Source organism: Anas platyrhynchos, chromosome 1 (assembly GCF_047663525.1).
Source record: "Anas platyrhynchos isolate ZD024472 breed Pekin duck chromosome 1, IASCAAS_PekinDuck_T2T, whole genome shotgun sequence".
NCBI classification, from domain to species: Eukaryota; Metazoa; Chordata; class Aves; order Anseriformes; family Anatidae; genus Anas; species Anas platyrhynchos.
The window spans coordinates 34015477-34041768 of record NC_092587.1 but is presented as its reverse complement, the minus strand read 5'-3'; the positions used below and the strand labels follow the sequence as shown (position 1 = coordinate 34041768).

Sequence of the window (26292 nt, the reverse complement as noted above, 5' to 3'; positions counted from 1 at the left end):
TTTCCATTCTGAATCTTTTTATATCATTCTTGCTTTTTTTTTTTTCCTTGAGAATGTATTCTTCTAAATAAATATTCTGTTTCTTTTCGTTCAGTAACAGCCAATTGTTTACTGTTTTCTGGAGGTTAGAATTAGATACTTTCCTCTTCACCAAAATAATTATTAAAAAGCTTTGTTCTAGGGAAAAAAAAAAAAAAAAGTTTTCCATTCCTTTGCTGTTTAGAGCACTGACAAACAAAAGCAACCAGCAGATTTGGAATTACATTTGTCAGCTAACACAAAAAGTAGGAAGTGGCAGTAGTACTCTTTCTTATTTCATGTGTGTTTACAGTATATGGTGTCCCAGCTTGCTTCCACAGGAGGGACTTGAGAAGAATCGTGTGTATCTAATGCTGACCATCATCCAGAAGTGCTGTCTGTCAGATTACATGACAAACACTGCCAAAAGTGAAGTGGTTCTGAGTTCTGGAGTGGAACAAGGTGGGTGTCTCACGTGCTTGTGGTGCTAGCACATGGCACAATGAGGGTGTGCTCTCAGTGTGTGATGCTGGCCTGCACCAAGCTGGACCAGCTGGAGAGTAGAGCAGGTGCATGGGGGCCAGAGGAGGGTGTCCCTAGAACTGGGACATGTGGAGGCCTGGGGTGCTCAAGAGGCCCAGGCTGCTGGAGGCAGAGCAGGAAGCCCCTCAGCCCCATTACAGGGGTATGTGACTGTGTGACTTGCTGGACAAGAAACAGCTCACCAAATGTCACCGGCACTGTGCCTGTGACTCAGACTTTTGGAATCAATCTTTGACTCATCTATGGTACTTTGACTCATCTGTAGTACTATTACTGAAATGGAACTTTATTTTCCAATGAAATGGAAATTACTGAAATAGGAAACTTTACATTTCAGATTTGAATCAACATGACAACATCTTAAATGGTGGGTAATGTCATCTTTCAGTATTCCATTTTATAAAGTGATTTCCATCTGTTTATGAAGATTTATGTAGTAATGGGGAAACTCTTGAATTAGATCAAGCCTCTCTAGGAAGAATTGGATTCAGGTAAATCAAAATGGAATATTTTAAAAGATTATGGGGAATTGAAAAATAAAGGGTGGCGGAAATGTGACAGATCACACTAATCTGTGCGGTCTTTGGCCTTGAAGACATTCATGACCCAACTGGATAAAGCCCTGAGCAACCTGTGCCCCAGAGCTGATGCTCATGGTGCCATGAGGCTGGTGGCTCCCATAGGCAGGCACTGGCGGTGTCTCCCCATGGGGTCTGTCATGGCAGAGCTCCCCAGCCAAGGCCTGTCCCACCACCCCAGCAAGGAGCAGGACAGCCAGGGTCACTGGTATAACCTCTGCCCCAAACCTGGCAATGGCTGAGCCTAGGCCAGACTGGGCCCACAGTTGGGCCCAACTCAGAAGGGCCTAAGTCTGGGCAGGACAGATCTGTGGGGAGCTGCAGCCCAGCCCTGCTATGGCCTCACTGGGGTAGGGGCTGGCAGCCCAGGGGACAGACATGAGGCAGGGCAGGGCAGGGGAGGGGAGGCCCTAGAAGATCAGGTCAGGGACAGTCAGGACTGTGATGAGATTCAGGACCCAATTAGTAACAATTAGTAACAGTAACAATTAGTATAACCAGTGGTTTTTGGTTCTTGTTTTGTTTTGTTTTTCACAAAAAGCTGAAAGAATTATTTGTCCAAATACTCACAATCATTTTTTAGTTAGTGGTGTGTACTCCGTTCATTAAGTTGGCTTTGGTATGAGAAAATGGAAGTCAATAAAAAGTGATGATTATTATAAAAATGTTTAGGGGCTTCTCAGAAATTACTGTTCAATAAATCTGACTCTTTTTAAATCTAAAGCTAACTGAAAATATATATTTGACAATGGTCAGAAATAGAATACTTGGAAATATGAGCAGCTGCTCTTGTGAATGGATATTTGAGAATATCTGTAATACTATTTCATTTCACAGGAAACAAAAGAGAAGCAGCAATACAAAAGATGCTAATACATTCTGAATCATTAAAGAAAACCCACAACCTATTATACCTGATTCATTTTCACTGGTTAAAACACAGAGTAACTTCAGTTGTTTAAAGTGCTTTCGATTTACACTGTCAGATATAGTAACTGGATTGGGAAAGCTATTGGATTTTGCATATAATTTTTTATTACATTATCTGCCTGATGCTCTAATGAGATGAAAGAAAGTTAGAATAATAACCTTCTGTAAAAAGAAAATAAAGTCATTTTCTTTGCTTTTTTTTTTTTTTTTTAAATATCAATTATAGGCTTTAGATGTCTGGTTTAGTCAATGTAATGTCTTCATGTGTTACTGGAAAAGAGGAAATTAAGTCTATTATTTGCTAATACTTGAGGTTTTATTTTCTCTCTCTCTCTCTTTTTTTTTTTTTGGGGGGGGGTATAATCTCTGCCTTAAGGCACTTGACTAAAGTTTGGATATGTTCACAAAAAATGTTTAGTAAGGTTAAATTCAAAATATAACCTTGCTGTTTTAGCGGATTTTAGATGCTATAATGATTTCAGTCAGTAGCATGGGCACACTTTGAATGCACAATATTACTTAATTTTCCAGGGAAGAAGCCGGTGCTGGTAGGTGTGAAAATGGAAGCTTTCTCTGGAAGAAGTGGGAAAACAGTGGTGACTGTGGAGTAAATTTCTAGAGGCTCAATGGTAAGTAACTGCATTACCAAGTTGATTTACATGTTGTACACTTACAATAACTTTTATAAGGAAGTCTGTGAGGTGAACTGACAGGAGAAAACATTTATTTGCTTCTCAAATATTTTTGCTTCCTAAAAGCATTTCTGATTCTCTTTGAGTTGCTTACCCACTAGGAATGTTTGTGACTAATAATGGCTTTTTGACACTCTATACAATAAGTGCACATGACCTCTTTTATGTTTTTAGTTTTCCATTAAACATGCATCCAGTCCCAGCTCTTTATCAAGCAAACAAACAAAAGATGATCTTTTTAAAACGTGTGGCCAGCAGGGCTAGGGAAGTGATTGTCCCCCTGAACTCGGCTCTGATGAGGCCGCACCTCGAGTACTGTGTTCAGTTTTGGGCCCCTCGCTACAAGAAGGACATCAAGGTGCTCGAGTGAGTCCAGAGAAGGGCAACAAAGCTGGTGAGGGGTCTGGAGAACAAGTCTTACAAGGAGCAGCTGAGGGAGCTGGGCTTGTTCATCCTGGAAAAGAGAAGGCTCAGGGGTGACCTTATCGCACTCTACAGGTACCTTCTTAAAGGAGGCTGTAGCGAGGTGGGATCTATTCTCCCATGTGCCTGGTGACAGGGTAATGGGCTAAAGTTGTGTCAGGGGTGTTTTAGGTTGGATATTAGGAAGAACTTCTTTACTGAAAGGGTCATTAGGCATTGGAATAGGCTGCCCAGGGAAGTGGTGGAGTCACCATCCCTGGAGGTCTTTAAAAGACGTTTAGATGTAGAGCTCAGTGATATGGTTTAGTGGAGGACTTGTTAGTGTTAGGTCAGAGGTTGGACTCGATGATCTTGAGGTCTCTTCCAACCTAGACAATTCTGTGATTCTGTGATTCCCAAGTCCCTCTTATGCTGGAAGTTAAGTTTTCCTAGGAAGCATAGATTTGAATTCCAGTTTCTCCCAGAACACTGAACCAGGGTATTGCTCTTAGTGATCCTTCAGATAAAAGGATAAAAAAGGCAAGCTTCTTGTACCACTGCCATCATACACAGACACAGAATAATTTGTATTCAGCTAAATTCTGATTAACAATCTTATGAATTAATTTCAGGCTCCAGTTCCTAAGTAGTAGTTGTTATACTTGTAATACAAGTTGTTATAGTTGTAATACCGAGTAGTACTCAGTAGCCTGATTCTGATGATAAACTCTGTAGAGGAATTGTTTAAAGGCACCAAAAATATCTGCCTTATTTAAGTTGAAGGCACCTAAGCATGTAACAGGATTTAATCTAAGAAGATATTTGCAGGACTACCTTCTAATGTATAACAGGCTGTTTAAATGTAAGACAAAAAATGGGGCACAAAAACTTGGTGTTACCTTAATTAGTAGGTACACAAAATGCTGTTTTGTGTTTTTGTTTGTTTGTTTGTTTGTTTGTTTTTCATTTAATCCAGCATCAAGTGGAGATTATCTAATTGTCTTGTTCAAAGGAAAAGTGATATTATATAACCACCAGTACTAATTCCTGTATCATGCAGTTTCCTTGAGGGTCTCCGATCCAAACCGAATGTCTCCACTTCCTTCCACACACCCTCAATTCATTTATTATGTCTGACAGGACAACAGTTGGGAGTAATATGGCTGTGAGGCATAAATTAATATTTAATATCTACTAAGGAGAAGATATTACCTTTGTAATATCACTGAATTTTACAAATGTAAGTCAAAAGAGGGTAAAGATTCTTCACAGCACTAAATGAGGTTCCATTCACATGATAGAACTTACTAATATTCTCTCCAAATTGAAAAATAGGCAAACATGCACTTTAGAAGTTGACTGAGTCACACTGTTCCAAGCACTAACTCTTACTACTGGCAGGACTAACTCTTACTACTGGCAGGACAGACTGCACTTGTATTCCGGAATCCCTCAGAGAGTCTCAGTGCTGTGTGAACAGGACAATTTATTCTTTATTTTTTTTTTTTTTAATATTTGTCCAAAATACAGAATATGGAGAGATGCTGCATTCATGTACAACACAATACTACAAATAACTAGTGTCTACATAGCTTATTATTTCTGTATTAACCTACCTTACCCCTCCACCCTTCTGCCTCTGGTTTCCCATGTTTTTTCCTCTACAAACCACCTTGATCCCTCCCTTTCTGCACCTTCACTACATCTTCTAACAATTCCACAGCTAGTCCTGTGCAGTCCCAATATCTCTTCTTTTCTCCCCAGTGGGAGCCCTGTATCCCAGACAATGTCCTTGGGCTGTGGGGCAACCTTCTTGGGCTGTGGGGAGAGCCTCCTTGCTGATGTTGGGGCACCTGGCCTGTGCGCCTGTGGCTCCTCTGTGGTGGTGGCTCCTGTCTGTAGACTAGGATAATGGGGTTCCCCCCACAATCACAGCTTTGTCGTCCTTCAGGGCTGTGGCAACAAGCCTTTCTGCTCCCCATGAGACAAGACTCTGGTAACAGAGTTTAGGAGACTCAGCTTCAGAGTGCAGAGGTCTGCAGCAGCACCTGGAAATGGTGGCATGAAACCTCAATTTTTTTTCACTCTTCCAAATTTAGAAAATTCCAAGTATATGTGAATCTGTGTAGGTCTCATATAGGACTCTGTCTTTTAACAGATTTGATATTTTTTTTATCTTTTATAAATGAAGTTAGATGACAAGTATGTAAGTATATGCCTTATCCTTTATATGCAGTTTTCTTAAATAAATTAAAAAATGAATTACAGTTTTGCAAATGTAATATTCTTGTTCTGTCTTGACAATGATTTTCTGAGCTCCATCAAATGCAACAGGTGAGACTGCATTTCCCAAAGTAAATCAGGATCTTATATTTGAGGAACCTCTCTGGGACATAAGAGAATGCTCCTTGAAATATTAACATTATTTTTTTTTTCTCTATTTACATTTGGCCATTCCTATTCAAATTGATGTTTTCATCTTGGCCTAGATACGTCACTCTTCTCAGATGCAGTAATGGACAAATTTAAGCACCTGTTATTGAATGCAAGTTCAACAAATCATCAGACACTTCAGTCTTCCTGCTGCCAGACTTAGGTCATCACGTATCTATCCAGCTCTACTGCCCACAAACAAGGCTTCCGTAGTCTGCTATCACTGATAGTCTGTGTCACTGAGACACAATTATGCAACTTTGCCTCATGATGGGATACTTTGTTTCCACTAAAGTTATGACACAGTTATCCTGCATTCATTTTATTTTCCTTGCTCAAGAAAAAGAAAAACAAAACCCAGAATCTCCAAACCCTACAGGAGTTTGACTGAATGCTGAGAACTCTGTAGTAGATGTTCCATAGGAATAAACTGAGAAGAAAATTATTTACTAGGAAAACAAAAACAATGAATCAAACAGACAAACAAACAAACAAACCCTGAAAAAAAAAAAAAAAAAAAAAAGTTCTTAAGTTTGAGACTGATTCAAAGACATAGTATTTTAGTGTTTTTTGTTTGTTTGTTTTAATATTCCTGGTTCAGTTAATATTTTTTATTGATAATCAGGAGGAAAAAATAATTACCATTATCCTCCTTCCACCTCTGAGACATTATAGTAAAGAGCAGCACATCCTTGCAGGGGTGGGAAGATGAAGTCCAAAAATAAAGACAGAAAAAAGAGATAGGCAATCATAGCAATGATGGGGAGAGAAGGCATAATATCTACAAACTGGAAAAGATTGAAATAGTCACACAGATTTCAGTCATTTCTTTAGTGACAGAGAGTACATATGGCGCCAACCAGTTTTGTTTTCCTTTGCCTTTCTTACCAAGGCTGACCCAGCCTCACACTTAGTAATTACACATCTTTTATTACACACACACACACACACACACACAAAAAAAAAAAAAAAAAAAAAAAAGTATGTCTTTAACATGTGATTTGATGAGACAGTTAGGCAGACTAGTTTCAAAACACACAGGGTGTATCAGTTCTCATTTGGTAACCCTTGGATACCCGTGCTAATGGCTTTGTCTCGATTATCCATGTACTAGCTCAATTGCAAGTACTTTCATTACATATATATATATATGTGTGTGTTAGGAACTTGATAAACTTTCCTAGCCTACCTGGAATACATGGACTGACATACCATTTTTATCTTCTGTTGCTGAGCTTAAAAATCAAAGCTGAGTCAGTGAACTGGTGTGTCAGTCCAGGCCTAAATGCTCTTAAATGTGATCATTCTAGCCAACCCTGTGAACAGCAATTTTCTTTGTAAACAGCGTGTTTAATTTAGACTGGACCAACATAATTGATAGAAAATGTTTGTATTTTTCTCATATTACATAAAGGTGATGAATGAATCCTAGCTTGATTTTTTTTTTTAATGTTTTTAATTTCTGTATTTTTTACTTTAAATATTGTGTATAAATAATAATACATTAATAAATATATATATATTATATAATATGTATAGAATCAAATGGAGTAGTCATTGTTCTTCAGTACTGTTATTCCTGTCTTGTCTTGGATTTTAGAATTATTTGTAATAAGGTAGTAAGGTAACTTCACCGGTAAAGTTGTGGGGAATAGTAAACTTTCAAACAAAATGTAAGGCTTGCACTTTAATATTTCGAGAAGAGTGAGTCAGCATAGCATATCATAACATACTCTCAGGCATCTGAATTTTCTTATTGAAATAGTACAAGCCAAGAAAATAACTAAGAGATGAAACATGATAATTTTCAAAATATACAGAACCTGTGTGAAGGCTCTTGCATCATTTCCTCTGTTTTCCACTACTGTTGTAGGGGAAAAGGCACCCAGACCAGACACTTCTGGTCCTGGTGATCACTGTACTGAGAAATCCTTGATGACAGTGAGAGTGAAAATAGCTTTGAAACAGACTGGTCTAATTTAAAAATAAAAATAAATAAATAAATAAAAGTTTTACTTTTTTATTTGGAAATAGCTCTTTTTATCTGAAAATAGCTCTTTTTATTTGAAAATAGTTATTTTCTTCCAGGATTTTTTCACTTTGGTGAGGTGTTTGTTTATTGTTGTTGTTGATGATGTTGAGTTTCTGGTATATTTTTTTCAGTGGAATCTGAACAGTGAAGAAAAATTAAACTTTACAAAGATAGAATGAGTGTGGAAGAAGGAGAGGAAGAGGGAGAGGAAGAGGAAGAATGGAGACTCAGTTTGCAGGAGACAGATGTCTCTACACATAATTAATCTCACCTCACTTAGAGATATGAGGACAGCAAAAATCCCCTTTATTAATAGGATTAATGACCAGAAGGAGAAAAGTGGCTTATGTGTGAAATGAATTAAGTATCAAATACTAGCAGTTCAGAGAGAGAACTATCTGAACAGAGCAGTACATTTTCCAATAGTACAAAACTAGTTCAATAGCACAAGACATACATTAAAAATATTAAGTTTATTGTGAGTACACAATCAGATTTATCATGTAGCTAGTGTATTTCTACTGAAAATGCTGTATTTGCTCTCATGGAGAGCAAGAGCTCCTGGGTTTTGTTGTTGTTGTTTTTTGTTTTTGTTTTTTTGTATTTTCATTTTTTTCTTTTTTTTTTTTTCTTTTTGTTTGTTTGTTTGTTTGTTTGCTTGGATTGCCTTCTGCCATGACTAAAAATATTCCTTCATCAAACCCCATTGATTCTAGATAGAACTGCTCTTCTCCTTGTTTCCTTATTGAGTGTAATTATTGTGTAGGAAACAGACAAACAAAACTTATTTTTAAAAAAAGAAATATACTGTCTTTGTGCTCTTTAAAACTAATGTAATTGTTCTAATTCACATCAGACAAGAGTCTTAAAGACAGCATTACTTAATCAAGTGTTAAGGATATGATTTTATCTAAATCTATTTTTTCTGTAACACATGCTTCTGCTTTTCAGTCTGTATTTAATCAGTTTTACAATTTAAACATGTGACACATCAAATCCTCTCGTTTTTCCCTGAAATATTATTTATGACAAATTCACATCTCTTAGCACCAGGCTTGAAATGCTTTAGATGATATATGACTTACATGGTGAGATTTTCAAATGAACAAATATCAGGTGACATATCTCTTTTCTATACTAGTCAAATCTCATTTAATTCTAAGAGTGTACTTTTATTTTTAAAGCTATTTCCTTTATCTGACAAAAAATTATTTTTCCCTTGCATACAACTATATAGAAGGAATAATCCAAAATTTTTTTGTGGAAAAGTGTATGCTACTGAGGCTCAAGGAAACTTGTTACAAGATAGCTATGATGGAAATATTCTCCATAACGCTACTGGAATAAAAGAATCAGAGATGGAGGGGAGAACCATTGAATTAGCACAGGTTTTCACTGCAATGCACTGTGCAGCACGCTGGGAGATCAGGTGAACAGAAACATGCTGAAAGGTCAGAAATTTGTAGACGGGCATAAACTTTAAAATTCTCAGATGACTGCATAAAGTGTTGTTCCAGCACATTAACATAGTCTTTGATGAGATTTAAATATGATTGTTTTGGAGTGGGTACATCTTGTACTTGGGTGTGCCTTGTTAAATTATTTTAAAAGATGTAGAGTCTAGATATCTTACAGGAAGACTTGAACCACTCTTTTTAGGCTTAAACCTAACTTTTTATTCACTTCATTTCAATTCAAAGCTTAAGAGTCTTGAAGTCTGAGAAGTGCAAGGATGCCTTTCATTTCTTTTGTTAAAGTATGGATTTCATGAACAGAGCAGCAAGTATGCTTTTTGACTTTACACAACTTCGATTACCAGGATGTTTTAGGGACATTCTTTTAATCTTCTGAGAAGATTCACCTGATAACTCAGATTATAAGGATAGATCTCATTTAATGATCAGTGCAAGCAGACTAAATTTGTTATACTTTCAAATATACCCCCTGGCTTTTTTTTTTTTTTAATATAATCTTCCTAACAGAAGAGCATAAGGAGCTGAAATATAAAATAGACAGTTAATTATGTATATAGAAAAACTGCCTGAATGAAATGAGGATTGTTCCCTATGAGCAGGAAAGCTTTAAAAGTTGAAATATGAAACATTTTATTTTTAATAATTAATATTTTAAAATTGAAATGAATCAAATGGAAATTCAGCTGAAAGTTACCTAGAGAGTTCTGCAGGAAGTATATACTCAGTACAGTGGATTCCTATGGACCTTTACACATACTTGCTAGAGAAAATGAAAGTGAAGTGATATAAAAGCTGTATTAAACAATGGAATTTTTAATTTACTTGATTAGGATTTTTAACATTGACGGAAAACTTGCCTGATCTTTTCTATATACCAATTTTCATTAAATGTAAAATGCAAATTAAGCAAATGAGTTGTCATTTTTTTAATTTTTTTTTTTTTTTAGAGGGGGGTGCAAGGGAGAGGAAGGGGAGAATATTTACAAGATATTGCATACCAAGTAAAATGTGTAAATAAATGTGATAAAACACCTTTTATAAATGTATATGTGTTTCTTTCTGTTTACAGACATATGTAATTGAAATATGTGTGTATATATACATGTATTACCTCTCTCTCTCTTTCCCCCCTGGGTCTTCATAGGTATTTAGCAATTCAGTTGTAAATCCAGTGTTAGGTTAGAATGTGTATCAGAATGGACATGTCCTATCCTAAAATACAACTGTAAAAGTGCTTCAACTAGCTTCCTAGAGGTTTGTTTCAGCTGTTTTATGATGTAAAAGAAATAGTATTTAAATAAAGAGTAGCATTCAAAATTACACTGCAACAGATAGAAACTCGACATTGCAGCTGAGGGTTGGGCTTTCATGTAATGCAACTGCAGGTAGTGAATGTGATTTTCATCAGTTTACAGTGGGTTTCATAAACACTATTGTTAACTGAAGACACCATTACACTTTGAACTTCATATATCAGACCATAACTAACAACCAAACATATCTTACCTTTGTGGTTTGCATCTGTTGTTTCCTTGCCTTTGCACTGTTGAAATTAAGGCTTTGGAGAACAGCTTATTTCCTTTTCCCGAGAAGATGCTGTATTGTTATTGTAGAGTCCCAACAGGCAATTCATCTATGAAAGTCTCACAGACATATGTAGGTTGGTAAAACTGAAGCAGTAGCAGAATGTGACAACAGAATACCTCCTCATTCTCTCTTCCCCTCTTGTAGCCTTATGAATGAAGAGTCAGACTCTGTTTTGAAGGGCTGTTCATCCATCCATTGCTGCCTGAAAGGACTCCCCACACACACCTTCTTCAAAGTTTCTCACCTTTGTACAGGAAATTTTTGCTTTCAGATGGGTAGAAACAGCTTTAGAGATAAATTTATTTGGTGATGTAGCCAGGAATAAGGACATACAGAGATGAAGTGAAAGATCTCTTAGTATAGTAAGTGATCTGTTTCTTCACCTTTAACATTGCGTAAATGAAAGGGCTTCTGTTTTTTGTTTGTTTGTTTGTTTGTGTTGTGTTTTTGTTTTTTTTTTTCTGTTTTAACATAAGTCTCTAAAAGTCTGCCATGAAAATCCCAATTGCTACAACATACACACGTCACAACCTGTCATGCAGCAGCAAAACTGTATTGCTGTGAAATTATTCCTATTCAGCAACTCTCATGTATATTTTCAGGTGGATTGCACTTTGAGACACAGAGGTGGATTGGGAAAGCCTCTGTGAAAGGAAACAGTGAGAGAAGAGCTAGCCCAGCTACTACGTTTCATGGTAGATGCTATTGACGTGTCACTGGAAAAGCTGAGTCTTACCCCTTCTGACCCTGACTGGGAATTCTGAGATACCATACTTTAATTTGTGAAATGGGGGGAAAGAAAACTTTATACCAGCCTTGCAACATTTGATCTTATCTTCAACTGTTGGTAACAAAAAGAAGCTGTGTCTCATCACAGCAGCTTTGAATGCTCAAGGGAATAGGCAGCTGTATGAACATTCCCTTGCTCCACATCCTCTAAGCTATGCAAGTCTGTATAGTGTTATCCGGTCAATACAATTTAGGGGCAACCAGTTGGACTTACAGACGCGTGTTTTCATAGTAAAAAAAAAAAAAAAAGAAAAAAAAAAAGGGAAAAAGGGGTGACTGTAAGCAAGGTAAGTTACGTTTTAATGCAGACTAGATATTGTTTCTGAGGTACTTGGCTTACATTTTCAGTTTTGTCTCCTATGATAATAAGCCTGACAGAAATAACAAACTGAGCAGAGAAACAGTTGTCTTTAATTTAATATGTGACTGTGAGTGTTCTGAACTATGAAGTTATTCCTAGCTTAGAGGTGTTAGAAAGTGAGTAGCTGTTCTGGTATTCTTTCTTCAGGGATGTTAGCAGCCTCATGCTGAGAACATATTGTCTGCAATTCTGTAGCAGGGAAAGTGGTTCTTCAGCTGCTACAAAGGTGACAAAGAAAACAGTATGTGTTTTGAGAACATAAAAATATCAGTAATCACCGATATTAACCCTTGAATTCATAGGTATCTCTCTCTCTCTCTCTTCAGCCTCCCTTCCCCCCCCCCGCCCCCAGAGGTCTTTAGACATCATTTCTTGTATGCTTAGAAATGTAGGATAATAGTCCAGAAAGTCACTAGGACACTAGGAAACTTCCTAAAATAATCCACTGGACAGATACAAATCAACTTCCAGTTATCTTGCATTTTAATCTTCGTTTTATTTATTCTGTGGTCCTATTTTAAAGATAAACTTTCTAAATATACAAGTTTTTCCAGAAAGCGTGTATGGACTTTCAAGAGAAATAATATAGGAGTGGAGGAAAGACTCCTGGGTGTGCAAATTCTGATTCTTCTTAAATTCGGTCATTTTTTTCATATTCCTTTCACCCACCCATCATGGGATAGCTAATGATTTTCACAGCCACATGTGATTGGTCAAAAGAATTATCCCCAAATGTATTCTTCCATACAGTGACTGAAAATTTCTTGGCAGAGATGAAATTATCTTAAGAACAGGTTGCATGAAGTGAAAAAATCTATTCAGAAAGCTTTTTGATTCCTTCCAAGTGAGGAACTTAAGGTCTTTGGCAAAATCCATCATAAAGAGAATTCCCCATATTTAAAAACTTTATGTTTCTTCTGGTGGAATATATTCATGCACACTGAATTTCATGACTAACAGAGAGAGAACCCTCTCACCACCACCACCACGCCTCAAACTGTTTAACCTATAAACTTTGTGTTTGTCCTTTAAGATGGTTTGTGGCAAATAGAGGAAGAATTTGGACTGTGTTTAAAACACGTAACTTTCACTAACATAACTTTCAATGAGCTGAGCCACTGAACTGAGCAACTTGCAGACCTGATATAAGGCATTGGTTAGTTATTTTGTATTGTGGATGCTTAGCTACAAGCTGGAGAAATTGGGGAAAAAAAAAGAAAACAAACAAACAAACAAACAAACAAAACAAACAAACAAACAAACAAACAAACAAAACGAGACAAGCTGCAAGCTATTTTCACCTCAGGCTCTCCAGGTAGCTGTCTGATCTGCACTTGGAGGGAAGTGAGAGAAACATTATCATGGAGGCCTCTCAGTGACTTCCTTTGGTAAACAGAAAACTCATTGCTAAGACTGATGACACAGATGTGGGAATAAGTTATTAACTGATATACAAAATGGAGTTGTAAATAGTTCCAAGGTGTTTCATGCTTGTTGATGATGCCCTTCAACAAATGCAGAACTTCAAGCAGTCTGCTGGCTGCAAACTTGTGTTAATTTCAAATTCTTGAAGGGTATTAAGCATGTCACACTTTTGAAAGCCTGTGACTATAAACTTCTGTCAAAAGCCCACTTGCAACCCTCTACCAGCTGCACTGAATCTCCAGGTTACTGATGCTGCTTTTGTTAAAGCAGAGTTTAGGAATGAGTTTTTAGAATCTTTTCACTTGATCCCTGAATTGAGATCATTTAGTGAGATCAATTAGGCATTTGAGATCATTTAGGCAGTATTTCACATTTTCTTTTTGCATACTTTTTGTATACAGACTGAAATCTAGATCTGAGGATGGGAAGAGAAATATCTAGTTGTTTGAGGTAGTCATTTTCAATCAACTCAGGTTCTGAGTTTGATACAAAAAATCTAGTGTCCATGTAAATACAAAATGTCTGACTGCTAATTTTATTAATATCCAAAAATTAAAACTTTTGTTTGCAATGTACATCAACCAGGTAAAAGAAAGAGATCATCAATACAATCTATTTTTTTCATCGTTCAGAAGTGATGCATAGTGTATCTTTCTAAAACAATGCATTTCCTACAATATTACCCAAACACAATTCCATAGGATTTTTCTGGGTCTAGAGTAACAGAAAGTTCTTTCACTGGTGCTTTCACTTTGCATAAAACATTCACTGTTAGAAGACTTATAATCCAGGTGCTAGAGTCCATCCATGTGAAATGGAAGAAAAGATTACCAGTCATAGTGGCAGTAAAAATTACGTAGAGCAGAGAACAGCAATTCACTCACTAATCCTCAATTTTTTTTGGAAGAGGGAATCATGAGTACCTTCACAGAATGTACAGGCAGAAGAACTGAATCTGTCTGTTTGTATGAATGAATAATATGATCATGGATGAAACCTGTTGTTTCATAAATAGTATCCAAATCTTCCTTTATTTCCATTCAAAAGGTCCAAAACGTCATTGAGAACATGTGTTTTGTAATTAAGGCAAAGAAACACTTTCTCTTGGAAAAAAAAAAAAAAAAAAAAAAAAAGTTCAACCTAAATCATTTTTTTCTCAATTATTCAGTTCAGTGATTGTACTGAATAATTGCACTGCCTAAATGCTACTCATTTATCATTCAGACCAAAATGGAATTGCAGTTATTAATCAAAGTATATTATGATGGTTGGCAAAATGAATCACTGTTCCTCCAAAATAAACTTTTTGTCAGTAAAAAAAGATATATGTATGACACTACAAATTTTGCCATTTCTTTTGATGCCTAGCTATGGCTTTAGGGTTTGAAAGGACCGTTTCTGAAAATGTTTGTTTTGTGCAAAGTATGAGCACATAAAAGTTAGTTATTTCTTTTACTGTTTGGTTTAAACTTATTTTAATAGCCATAAGACCTGACTGGGAGTACGTATTGTTGGTATAGAAGGCACCAAACATTTCTAGTATCACAGTAAATTGGCAACAGTTTTATGCAGAAAATGAACTCCCAGCTATTGCTTGATTTTCTATAATTGAACAATTTACAGGGAGGAAATTATATACATACATAAATATATAATTACATTCAGATTAAAAAAAAAAAAAAAAAAGAAAGAAAAAAAAACAGACATTGAAAGAAAGAAAGAAACTTCATATATTTTGTAAGAAAACAAAGCCTTGCAAAATACTTATAAATTCTGTTGAATATAAGTCAACAATATGCTGTGGTGGCCGAAAAAAACAACTATATCCTGAAGTGCATCAAGCACGACACTGCTAGCCAGTCGAGAGAAGGGATTGTCCCACTCAGCTCTAAACAGGTGTGACCTCACCTTGAGTACTGTGTGCAGTTTTGGGAGCCAAAGGACATAAAGAGTGTCCAAATGACACTGTGCAGAACCAGAAGTTGAACTTGATGATCCTCATGGCTCCTCTTGAAGGGAGCCATACCATACCAAGTTGGGGATGATATTACCACTTGAAAGCATTCAAATTAAAATTGAAAAAATCAAAGCAATAGCATCTGATCTTTATTATATTATAAATATATTGCAGTATATTAGAATGGCATTTATGAAAGCTGAACAATATGTCCTCCAGTCATGCTTTTTTCTTTTACTTTCTTCTTTTTTTTCCCTTTTTTTTTTTTTTTCTTTATGGAGACATAGCCATTCCCAAGAATTTTCTGAGAGATGCTTTTTATCAGATATGGTATGACACTTCTAAATTTTCCAAGATGTTGGAAAAACAACATTTTTTCTTACTGTTGTTATTTAGGTGTTTGTGCTTTTGTTGTTGTTGCTGCTTCATTTTGTTTAGCTTTGATTTTCTTTTTAAATAAAATCAATGTCTAGCAGCTAAAATGTGTCACTTGATGGGTATTTGTTTCAGCATGGCTAGTGTGGAAAAGTCAGGAGGAGAAGAGTACATGAAAGAGGAGAAACTACTTGGTTACCCTCCAGGTCAATTTACATATTAAAGCTCTAAACAGATGACCTTAAAGAAAAAAAAATACAGACTGAGGTCTCCATCTATCTTGCCACTGAACTATCAAAATATAAAGGCTCAGAAACAAGTACATTTGCTTAAGTGTCTATTGGTCATTGTCTATTAATCAGAAATATATTTTAGTCAAGCACCTGGATTCCTTGAGGCAACATAGGTTCAGCCATGGAAGTGATAGCAACAACGTCTTTGATCAAGCTCAAATATTATGTTGACATGGAAAACAAATGGGAAAGAGCAGTATTGGACTACATTCATTCTGCCTTTTCTTTTACCACTCTGTATCTTTGATTTTAATTTTAGTCGTTGTTTGGTCTATGTCTCAAAATTGATTATTTATGAATACTACACATATTCAAAAATGTAAATATTATAAGAGGCTAGAATCTAAACAAGATCTAAATATAATTTAGCTGAATCAACATTTCCATATCAAGAGAATTATTGATTACATTATTTGAAAATTTGTTTTGCAGTTATTAGAAATCTAAAAATAAAGGCCATTTGCTTTCATATTATTTATTTATTATTTTTTTTTATTCAGTAATTCAACTTTCTTTAAAAATTTGGCACATTTGTTTGCTACTAGCTTATTGTTTTTCTGTGTAGAAGGTTCATAAACTGTATGTAAAGGATATTAATCGACATCTCTGATTTTAAATACCCAATCACATTCTATAAATAGACACTAATTTAACTGGGGCAAGCAACCATAACATTAAGCCAATAGACAAATACATAAGACCTTAAACACTTAGAGAGATGAGAAGGAATAGAGTTTTCTACATCCAGTATTTCAAGCCAAATTCCTCCAAATTCAAGGACACATTCCTCTTCTGTATTCAAATGACTGTCAGTGATACATTAATGATATTGCATGTACATGGAATATAGAAAAACATCCCAACCAGACTAGTGGATGTCCAGACATTTTTTGAGTAATGTACAAGATTCAGTTGTAATTACAGAGGAGGTAGGGACAGCAAAGTGCTGGTAGCATATTCTACAGCTGGTAGTATCCTTCCTATACAGGAAAATTTTTAGTTCTGTTTCTGTATGCAAGTGTAAGTGATTTTGAGATCTTAGCTAAATCTGAATAGTGACTCTATGAATATCTGCACATTTTAAAATTGCAAAAAAATTACCACTAAAGAATTAAATAATTAAAAAAAAAAAAAAAAAGCTCTTACATCTTCTCAGAAACTTTACATGGAAATTTTATTTTAATTTCTCTCTTTTTTTTTTTCTTTTTTCTTTTTTTTTAAATTCTTATCATACACATTTTTTCCTTGTACTTTTCCATAAATATATATGGACAAACTGGACATTAGACACTAGTACAGGCCTGGAATAAAGGTTTATGAGCAAGAATGCATTTAAGTACAATTTAATGCAGTGCATAAGCATTTTACAGGGTTAATATACATTATGAACAATGAATTTTGTCAGGTCAAAAATGCATTTGGCATGTAGAAAGAGAATGTCATCATCCACCCAGATGTCTTTGGAACATAAATAGCACCTCTAGCTAATAAATGATTGTCAAAACAAAACAAAAATAAAAGCCTAGCCAATATATTCAAGTAAAAAACATACAGTATTGCAAAATACAAAAAGGAAGAAAAAAAAATGTTAGTCAACAACAATGGCTACTGCATGTTGAATTATTGCATAGCAATACCAAGTTCTATTGGTAGATTGTAGACATGGTGAACTTTCCAGGTAAGTGGTAAGCAGAAAATACACCTATGTCACACTTAAGGAAGGGTATTCATTTAAGTGCTTTATGTACCACTCTGAAAATTTTCTCAAAAAAAGCTTTAAGGTAGAATGTTTTAAGAGTCAGAGACAAATGTAGACATTTCACTGACTTGCCTATTTGCAGACAAAATAAAAACAAAATGTGGAAAAGATACAAAAAGTTGTCATTTTTTTTATAGCCTCGTGTTCTGGAGAGTTTCCCATAATAATTTTATAGGAGTATTGTTTGCAGGGCCTTCAGTATCCTCATTTTGCGTAGTTTTTACAAGAGTATCATGTCCATCAATTTTTCATATGATCTTGTCCTACATACTACAATAGAAGAAAAATCAGTCTATATTTTACAGTCTATTCAGAGATCAAGTAGATAATACTTCCACAGCAAAACCAACCAACCAACCTCTCTGCAATGGAGGATTTCTGCTGTCTAACAACAATGATAATTCTCGATTATTTTAAGCCAAGTGAATCATTATTGAAATATCAATGTTATGGAATATTTCAGTTTTCTGAATGAATTTCTAATATAAATGAAACCACCAGAAACTGAGAAATAATAAAATATACTCTTGTAGAAAACATTTAAAATTTTCTGTCATTTGCTGCAGTCTTTTATCTGTTTACAAATACGTTTATCAGGCACAGTATGCAACTTACTCTAAAACATTATATATATTTTATATATACACAAATATATATAATATATATAAATTAGAGTTGTATATATAGGAGAATACATATATACACACATACACATGTGTGTGTCTATATTCCCATATATATTTATTAATATGTACATTCCAAAAGACACAAACTACTTGCTCTGGAAAGAAGAACAGGGGGCAAAAAAAGGGAAAAAAAAAATAAAAATTAAACTGTTAAAGGAAGGCTTGATTGGAAGGAAATAGATAATTTCCTTAGGGGTTGAACAGATTTGATCAGATATATATTCAAATATATCCCCTATATTTATAATCTACATTCAGAATGTTTTTTGTTTTGTTTTTGTTTATTTATAGACTATTAAAACAATACATATTGTGCGTTAATTAGGGACTGAGTCATTAGGAATATTACGCAGGGATAGCTAAATTTGCCAGTTGCAACAAATCCTGCATTTGCTGCTTTATATCTGACATTCCTGAGATTTGATATGGAGAAAATAAGGCTGAAGCCTCCACTGAAGCCAGATCATTTCCAATGTTTCATAAAGTTCTTTCACTTTGATAGTTTGTTTATGTTGGCTTCAGTGGACTCTGTACTAGGTCCTAGAAGGCAAGAATGGTTTGCAGACTAAAAAGAGTATCTTTGAAGAAACAATCATCTCTGGTTTTGTAAAGACGATATGAACAACAATCATTTTTCCTTGGCCCCAGTGCAATATTTTGTGATCATCTTCCCCAACTACCCCACAAAGGGAAAGAAAGTTAAAATTCTGTATGACTTCCAAATCAAATAATTTTATTTATTTATTTTTAGGGGTGACGAAGAATGTGAAGTATTCTGTAATACTTTTTAGAACTGTGTGGAGTTATTAATGATGTGATGTTTCCATTTAGTTGATTCCATTAATTCAGAAATCGGGGAAAAAGAAAAAAAAAAAAAGGCAACATCATCTCACAGAAAGGGCTTTGGATACTTAAATGATACTTTTTACACTTCTTTTTTTTTTTCTTTTAATGACACTTTTTACACCAGTTCCATACTGTAAAAACTATACCAGTATGGCTTAAGTCTTCATACTTACTAAAACCTATTCCAATTGATTCAAAGAATTTGGTCATCAGGACGCACTGCCTTGGAATATAACAGAATATAACTGTAAGCCAAAAATACTGGGGAGATTTTATTATAATCTGTATGTTTTACCACTATGCTTTTGTTAGCTGTATTCTTCCAGGGTCATGCAAGTCGCCAAACTGTAATTGAGAGGTAGATGACAGAGAAAAAAAATGATTGCAAAATAATAACAATTAATAACAATTAATAATAACACAAAATGCAATTTATGTTGAAATTATATAGCAATACTTCTGCAAATTGTGATTTAAAAGGTGTCTATACATGCAAATGCTTTTAACGTATATATGCACAAATATCTGAAAAGTACCCACTCCCCCAAAAAATCCAGACAGCCTTGTTAAAATTGATGTAATCTCTGATAATAATAAGTATTTTTAAAAATTCCCTTTATATTCCTCAGTGTGAATAGAAAAATAGTAATCTATAGAGAAACTAACAAAAATTGCCATTTTTTTAGGCAAAATTGTCAGTATCGATTACAGCAAGTTCATCTAAAAAAAAAAAAAAAGTAATTTGCTTTGTTTAATGAAATCCTGATGGCAGCACCCAATTTAGCTATGTTGTATCTGTAGCTTACCAAATATCTGAATAATACCACCCCACAACCACACAGACCTGAAAGTAGCAAGTGAAAAACATTACTTAGGCAATTGAGGAAAGACAATGAAAAGAAAGCATTTAACAGAAGTCACTACATGCCAGGTACAAGATCTTTGTGTCACATCAGAATGGAAAATTGGGGGTGGGCAGAACCTTCAAGAACAATGAGAGTGCAAATGAAATTATAAAAATTGCAATTAGGTATGCATTTCTAATGGGAAATAAAATCAATATGATTTCTACATGGGTAAAACTAAGTAAGATTAATCCTACTTCTTAAGTGAGTATAAGATGCATTGTTGCTTCATGGAATCTTTATGAGCAGTTGTACAAAAGTTGTACATTTGAAACTCCTCATTTGCCAGCACAGCTTGTGACTCTACAGAATTCTCTGGGAGAAGTTTCAAACAATTATATACACACTGTCAAGTTTTTTTTTTGTTGTTTGTTTGTTTGGTTTGTTTTGTTTTTAAGTACATTGGATGCTGGCATGAAAAAAATTAAAATTAAATTAATGTGAATTTTAATTCATGAATTTAGTGAAATTGCTGTCATCAACTTCAGCACCAAGTAACATTGAATTTATTCTCATAAGAAGAAAGTAAATAAAAACAAACAAACAAAAAAAATCTATTTGAAGATAACTTTTTCCAAAACAGCTCACAAATCACACTCCTGAAAAAAAAGTATTGCAGTCTAACTACTATGCTACAACATTTCTTATAAAAAAATACTTTTGTGAACTTGAGGGAGATACAGAACTGGCAACAATTGCAAGCACAGTTGAATGGTGAGAAGTGGCAAGGGTGAACGTTTGTTCTTGAACAAGTACTGAGAATTATTGGTGAAAAGTCTTTCTCTGGAGTTGGAAAGGGCAATGCAGAAGAACCCTCCAGCTACTAGAGAAGTATGCTCCCCCAAAAAAATAAAGAGATAAAAGTACCTGGATATGTACTCTAAAGTATTTGAAATTTAACCTTGATGTTAAAAAGGAAAAATATGATTGATGTAGGTTCAACCTCCTTTCCTACAAATTTTAAGATTTTGGCATTACTTGATTAATCAGATACAATTAAGATGATAATTTAACTTAGTGACACTATGGCAGAGGTTTGAAGAGGATGAAGTATAAAGGAGGTTAAGACCAACTCAGGATTTGCTTGCATTGACTGACAGAGACTACAGACTCTGTACTGCCTAACAGATGCATGTGGTATATCTTCAAATTTGAGAGCACGTTTCTTGATTGTAGGACAGAGGCATCTCTTAATCTAGACCCTGCAGTGGTGCACACTGGAGGCTGAGGTAACTAGGAGGATTTAGAGAGACAGTGTATACCCAGGTCTCATTTTGAAAGCAGTATTATAAAGAAATGATATGCAGTAAAAATTAGTGCTAGTAAGAATGATATTCAGCGGGTTGTAAGCAAGTTATACTCATTTTGAGACTGCTGCTTAATATAGAATTGATGCAAGGCTATTTGTTATTACTTTTAGAAATAAGACCTACATATTCAAAGCAATTGCCTCTTTATAAGCTGTTACTTGGAAGACATAGTTTTTTAATTCCAGGCAGTTTTTGCATAGATATGGTTCCAATCTTCTTCATCCCACTACGGATTCAGAATTCCATAATACTCATAGAATCATAGAATGCCTCGGGTTGGAAGAGACTTCAAAGATCATGTAATTCCAACCCTCTGCCATAGGCAGGGATGTCCCCACTAGATCAGGTTGCTCAGGGCCTCTATATCAAGTGTATTCTGATTTTTTGTTTTGTTGCCAGTTTTAAGAGGAAAAATAATGAAAGAGGTGTAAGGAAATGTTTCGCTTGAGTCAGTTCACGTTTTATATTGTTTCAGTTGCTTGCTACATCATTTTACCTTATTGTATGATTAAAAATTGTATATTGGTGAGTGGTGGTGAAGCAGCTCTTTCATTCCTAACATAATTTACTGGTAATAAAAGAGCAAGAGCTCTGCAGAGGGTTGTGTTTATATAAATTTTGATTTCCTTTGAGACAGGAACATCATTTTTGTTACTCATGGTCAGGTGTGTCTATGGCTCAAAGAAGCTTGTTTTTCCCTTATTTCCTATGCCATGTGTATTCTGCAATCCTGCACAGAACAGATTAGATGCCTGCATGTTTCCTACGAGCCTTTTTGCCCTTTTTTACCATCTTTCTTCTGAGTTTCTTATTTACCCAACAGCATCTTTTAACAGGCTTAAATCAAAAGATGACGCTGTCTTCTACCCTGTATTTTTTTTTTGTATTTTTTGTATTTTATTTTTTTTTCCCAAAGAGATAATGAGCACCTCAGTCATATTGGCTCATTCAAGTACTCAAGAAAGGCTTCAAATCCTTTCAAATAATCTCTGCCTTTCTACCACTTGCTGTCAAGAACAGAAAGAACAGAGTAATGTTCCTGATGACTACTCTTTAGCTGAAGTTTTGGTTCATCTTTTGCAATCCAACCTTCATAGCTGATATTCCTAACTCTATGAAAGCTTAGTGCTTATGAAACTCTCCCTCTCTTTCTGATTCTGGGCATGTAGAGCCTTCACAGACTGGATCCTAGAATTCACCCATTATGCCCATATAGCCAAAACGAGATAAATACTTTTACCTCATGGGGTGTTGGCAGGACTACATCTTGGAAAGAGGTGAAATGTATTTATTTGTTCTATGGAACTGAGGGTTGGCAAAGGAACTGGAATTTTACTGAGATTAAATCATTTTCCTTTACACAGTTCACTGCTCAAATCCGAACATGTAACCCTTATTATCTCCCAAAACTCTGAAATGCAACTATTTTCTTGTTAGTGTACCTACAGAACATATAGGAGGTGTTTATTTTTCCTGCACATAATTAGGTAAAAAGAAGACATTTATTTCTGTACCATGTTGCCAGTAGATTCATGATGTCTCTTCCCCAAAACTGCTGAGATAATGAAAAAGATCAGCACTACTGTGGAAAATCATAGTGGAATATCATGATGATAACCCTGCAAAACAGAGGCAAGCACTATCAATATTTTTTGGAAAAAAAAAAAAAAAAAAAGGAATTAAGATAATTTTGTTGAACACTATTCTTAAGAAACTGCTTTCTCAAAAGCAGTAACATCTCCTAGTTTTTACTATTGTTCTTCTTTTGTTATTGGCACTTCAAAGTGCATTTAAAACATCTGTTAGTCCAACATATTTGCAACTTTTTGATATTTAAAAGAGGGCTAAAATGAATGATACTATTTTTTCCTAAACTGAATGTATGTGTATCCTGCATAAACAGTGCATGTTTTAGGAATCAGACCCTTAATTTTCACAACATCCAAGGTATTTATATACAACACTCCAAAACAAATATCACCCTTCCTCACCTATAAATAGAATAATAAAAGTACTTTAATTTAATACCTTCAGAAGATTGCAATGCTAAATCATTTTTGTAAAGTAAATTTTTAGGCTTTGTTTTCCTTTACTTAAAGGATGAGGAAAAATTGTGTACATTTTAATTGGTGTAAGTGAATGTGTGAAACCATAGACACAAGATCAAATACCCTCCACAAAAAAATGATATGTCGATACAAAGCTCCCAGAGTGGCACTGTCAATGTGCCTTGCAGCATTTTTGTTTAAATCAGCAATATGAAAAAGAAGTAGCTTTTTACTAAATGCATAGGAAAAGGAGATGAGAACTAGTATGAAGTTACCTGCCTGCAAGGATCAGGATCAGTTAGACCTTATATCTCCTCTTAGGAGACCATCAACTGATGACTTGCCAATAAACCCAAGCAGTTACACTGATGCCACTGCCATGAAACTGGTTCAGGCCACAAAAGACAAGGGAGGCCTGGATCCTTTTAACATCAGCAGGTTAAATCTAGTCAGCAGGGTTAATCTAGTCCCTGTAGAAAGAAGGCTTCACAGTCTGGTCCAGTTCCTTCAACCATACAGGAATACGCAACTGAACAAACTAATTGAAGCTCCTGTTAGCAATGTAAATCCTGGTTCAAAATTGTTTCATTTAGGTTAGTTCAAATTAGTGAGCTGTGTTCAGATGTATCTGTTGAAGTACAACATAGCCACCTATCACAGGAGGAAATAACCTCCAGAATATATTCTAATTCAGCTGTTTATTGCATTTTAGAGATGGTGCCCACCAGTTGTTTGTCTTCCAACCTTAACTTTTACATCCATATTATAATTCTTTATACAGGTGTAATGTATATTTTGATCATACATTTGTATATTTTGAGCATACAAATGAGAAAAAAACGTTTCCATTGTGCTTCATTCAGGTACTCTTGTATCCATTCAAACAGACCTTTGAGCTTACATTTGTTTTTGACCTAAGTGGTAAGTACAGTTTGGCCAGATTTTTTTTGCAGACATTAACAATAAGGGTGAACAAAAAGTATCCTCCCATATAAGAGTAAGAGATACTTTTGTATTAGATGTACTTTTGAAACAAAACTGTCACTGCAAGTCTTACGTGTGGTTTACCTGACTCTTGATTGTCCAGAGTCATAGTTTGGATGGGCTCATTGCACGGAGTCACTACCTCTGTAACCTCAATTTTGTATCTCTGAAATAAATAATCTGTAGATAGTAATTTAACTTGGAGTCTTGCCATAGGGCAAAAATCTGTTCCCATCCAATATTGTGACTGATCATTATTACCAGAAAACCTGTCCTGTGTGTTGAAGGCATATTTCTAATGGAAGTCATAAATGTTGCCTTCTGAGATACATTGCAGATTAAATATTGGTTTCTCTTTCTGAAGGATCTTCAAGAGCTTTGTCTGCTCTGCTGGCAGCATCTTCGTTCTCATTGTTTGTTAATGGTTCTGCCTCCTTCGAGTCAGCGTTCTTCTCGGCTTTCTGCTTTTCATCTTCTAACTTCTTCTCTTTTGCCAAAAGCCTATAGTTAATGGCATTACCAATGAACAACCAGATGCTGGCCACAATCACAATCACTCCACAGACAAAATACATGTATTGATATTCACCAGTAACATCCACTAACCAGCCTGGAATAGAAAAACAAGAGAAGAGATGCATTTTTAGAATAGAATACTCAATACAATACAAATATTTCCTCAGGAAAATATTTATATATGGCCTGGTTTTGAAGTTGGAGCGGAAAAGCTTTTTCAATGCACTCAAATTCTATAAAATAGAGTGGACCTCTAACAAAACCTGTATTGGTTAAACTACCAATTGTCACTGGAATCAAACACAACAATAAATATTGAAGAATGAAATGAGTAAAGCTTAATGAATAATGATAGACATTTCCATTTTTTTTCATTTTCATTCTTTCATTGTCTTATTATTTTATTCACCTCCTAATTTTGTTTCCTATTGTTTTGGAGTGACTGTCTGCCACTCATAGAAGCTGCATAAAGACAATAGGATGAGGAGGAATGTGCCTTCTTAGGCTGCTGTCACTGTGCATCAAGTGCTTGCTTTTCATTTTTATTTTCCAGTGAGTGGTGAAAGAGATAGAAAGGCTTGTCCCTTCAGCCATCATCTTCAGCTGCTGAGTTTTGATGAAGCCTGTACCTTAAAATTATATTCACAACTCTCAGATTAGTTTGGTCACAACAACGAAAATAAAATCTAAGTGTGGTTCCACTTTATGAGCCATTCTTTCTGATTTTTTCAACTCCCTAATCAACATCTGTACATACCCAAGTAGTTAGCTCTGAACTCAGCTACACTAGCACTGAAATGCAAAAGATAACCTGCCCATTACAATGTATCTATTTAGATGCTTTTACTGGGTTGCAGCCATAATGCCGTAATTCACCTGAGACACACTTACAAGCCATCAAACTATTTTAGTCTTTTCTCTATTTCACAAACCTAGTATTAGGAAAAACTCAAGTAGCACTGCAAGTGCATAATTCACCTGTTAGTGTAAATAGTACTATTTACCAGTTTTTATCTCTAAGCAGTCTTGCAAAACATTAAAAATGAGATTCTGCATTAACATTACTTCAGCATAATATTTTAAAGGATATGAACTAGTCAAAACTGGAATTTAGCTTTTCCCCATTGTCTCTATTTAACAAAAGGAATCAATTACTCATATAGTTATAGCACAAATGCATGCCTTTCAAATTGTCTGCAAACCTAATATATTGAAAAATACTCATATATGCTATTGCAGCATTTATATTAGATTTATATCCTTAGAGTTAATTTTAATTTCACAGCTGGAATGAAAAGGCTGGACTCTGTAACTCACGGGCTCACTCCCCCCACTAGGTGGCATAGGC

General features: G+C 35.1%; 1 protein-coding gene across 2 annotated transcripts in view; it reads right to left on the bottom strand.

Moving 5' to 3' along the window:
* Positions 1-17112: 17112 nt before the first annotated feature.
* SLC16A7 (solute carrier family 16 member 7) overlaps positions 17113-26292 on the bottom strand; it is an 84064-nt gene continuing 74884 nt past the window's right edge. For both annotated transcript variants that reach the window (XM_027456597.3, XM_072034302.1), the window contains exon 5: positions 17113-25038. In XM_027456597.3, coding sequence (XP_027312398.2) covers positions 24767-25038 — 272 coding nt within the window. In that variant the 3' untranslated portion in view covers positions 17113-24766. The remainder of the gene's footprint in view (positions 25039-26292) is intronic.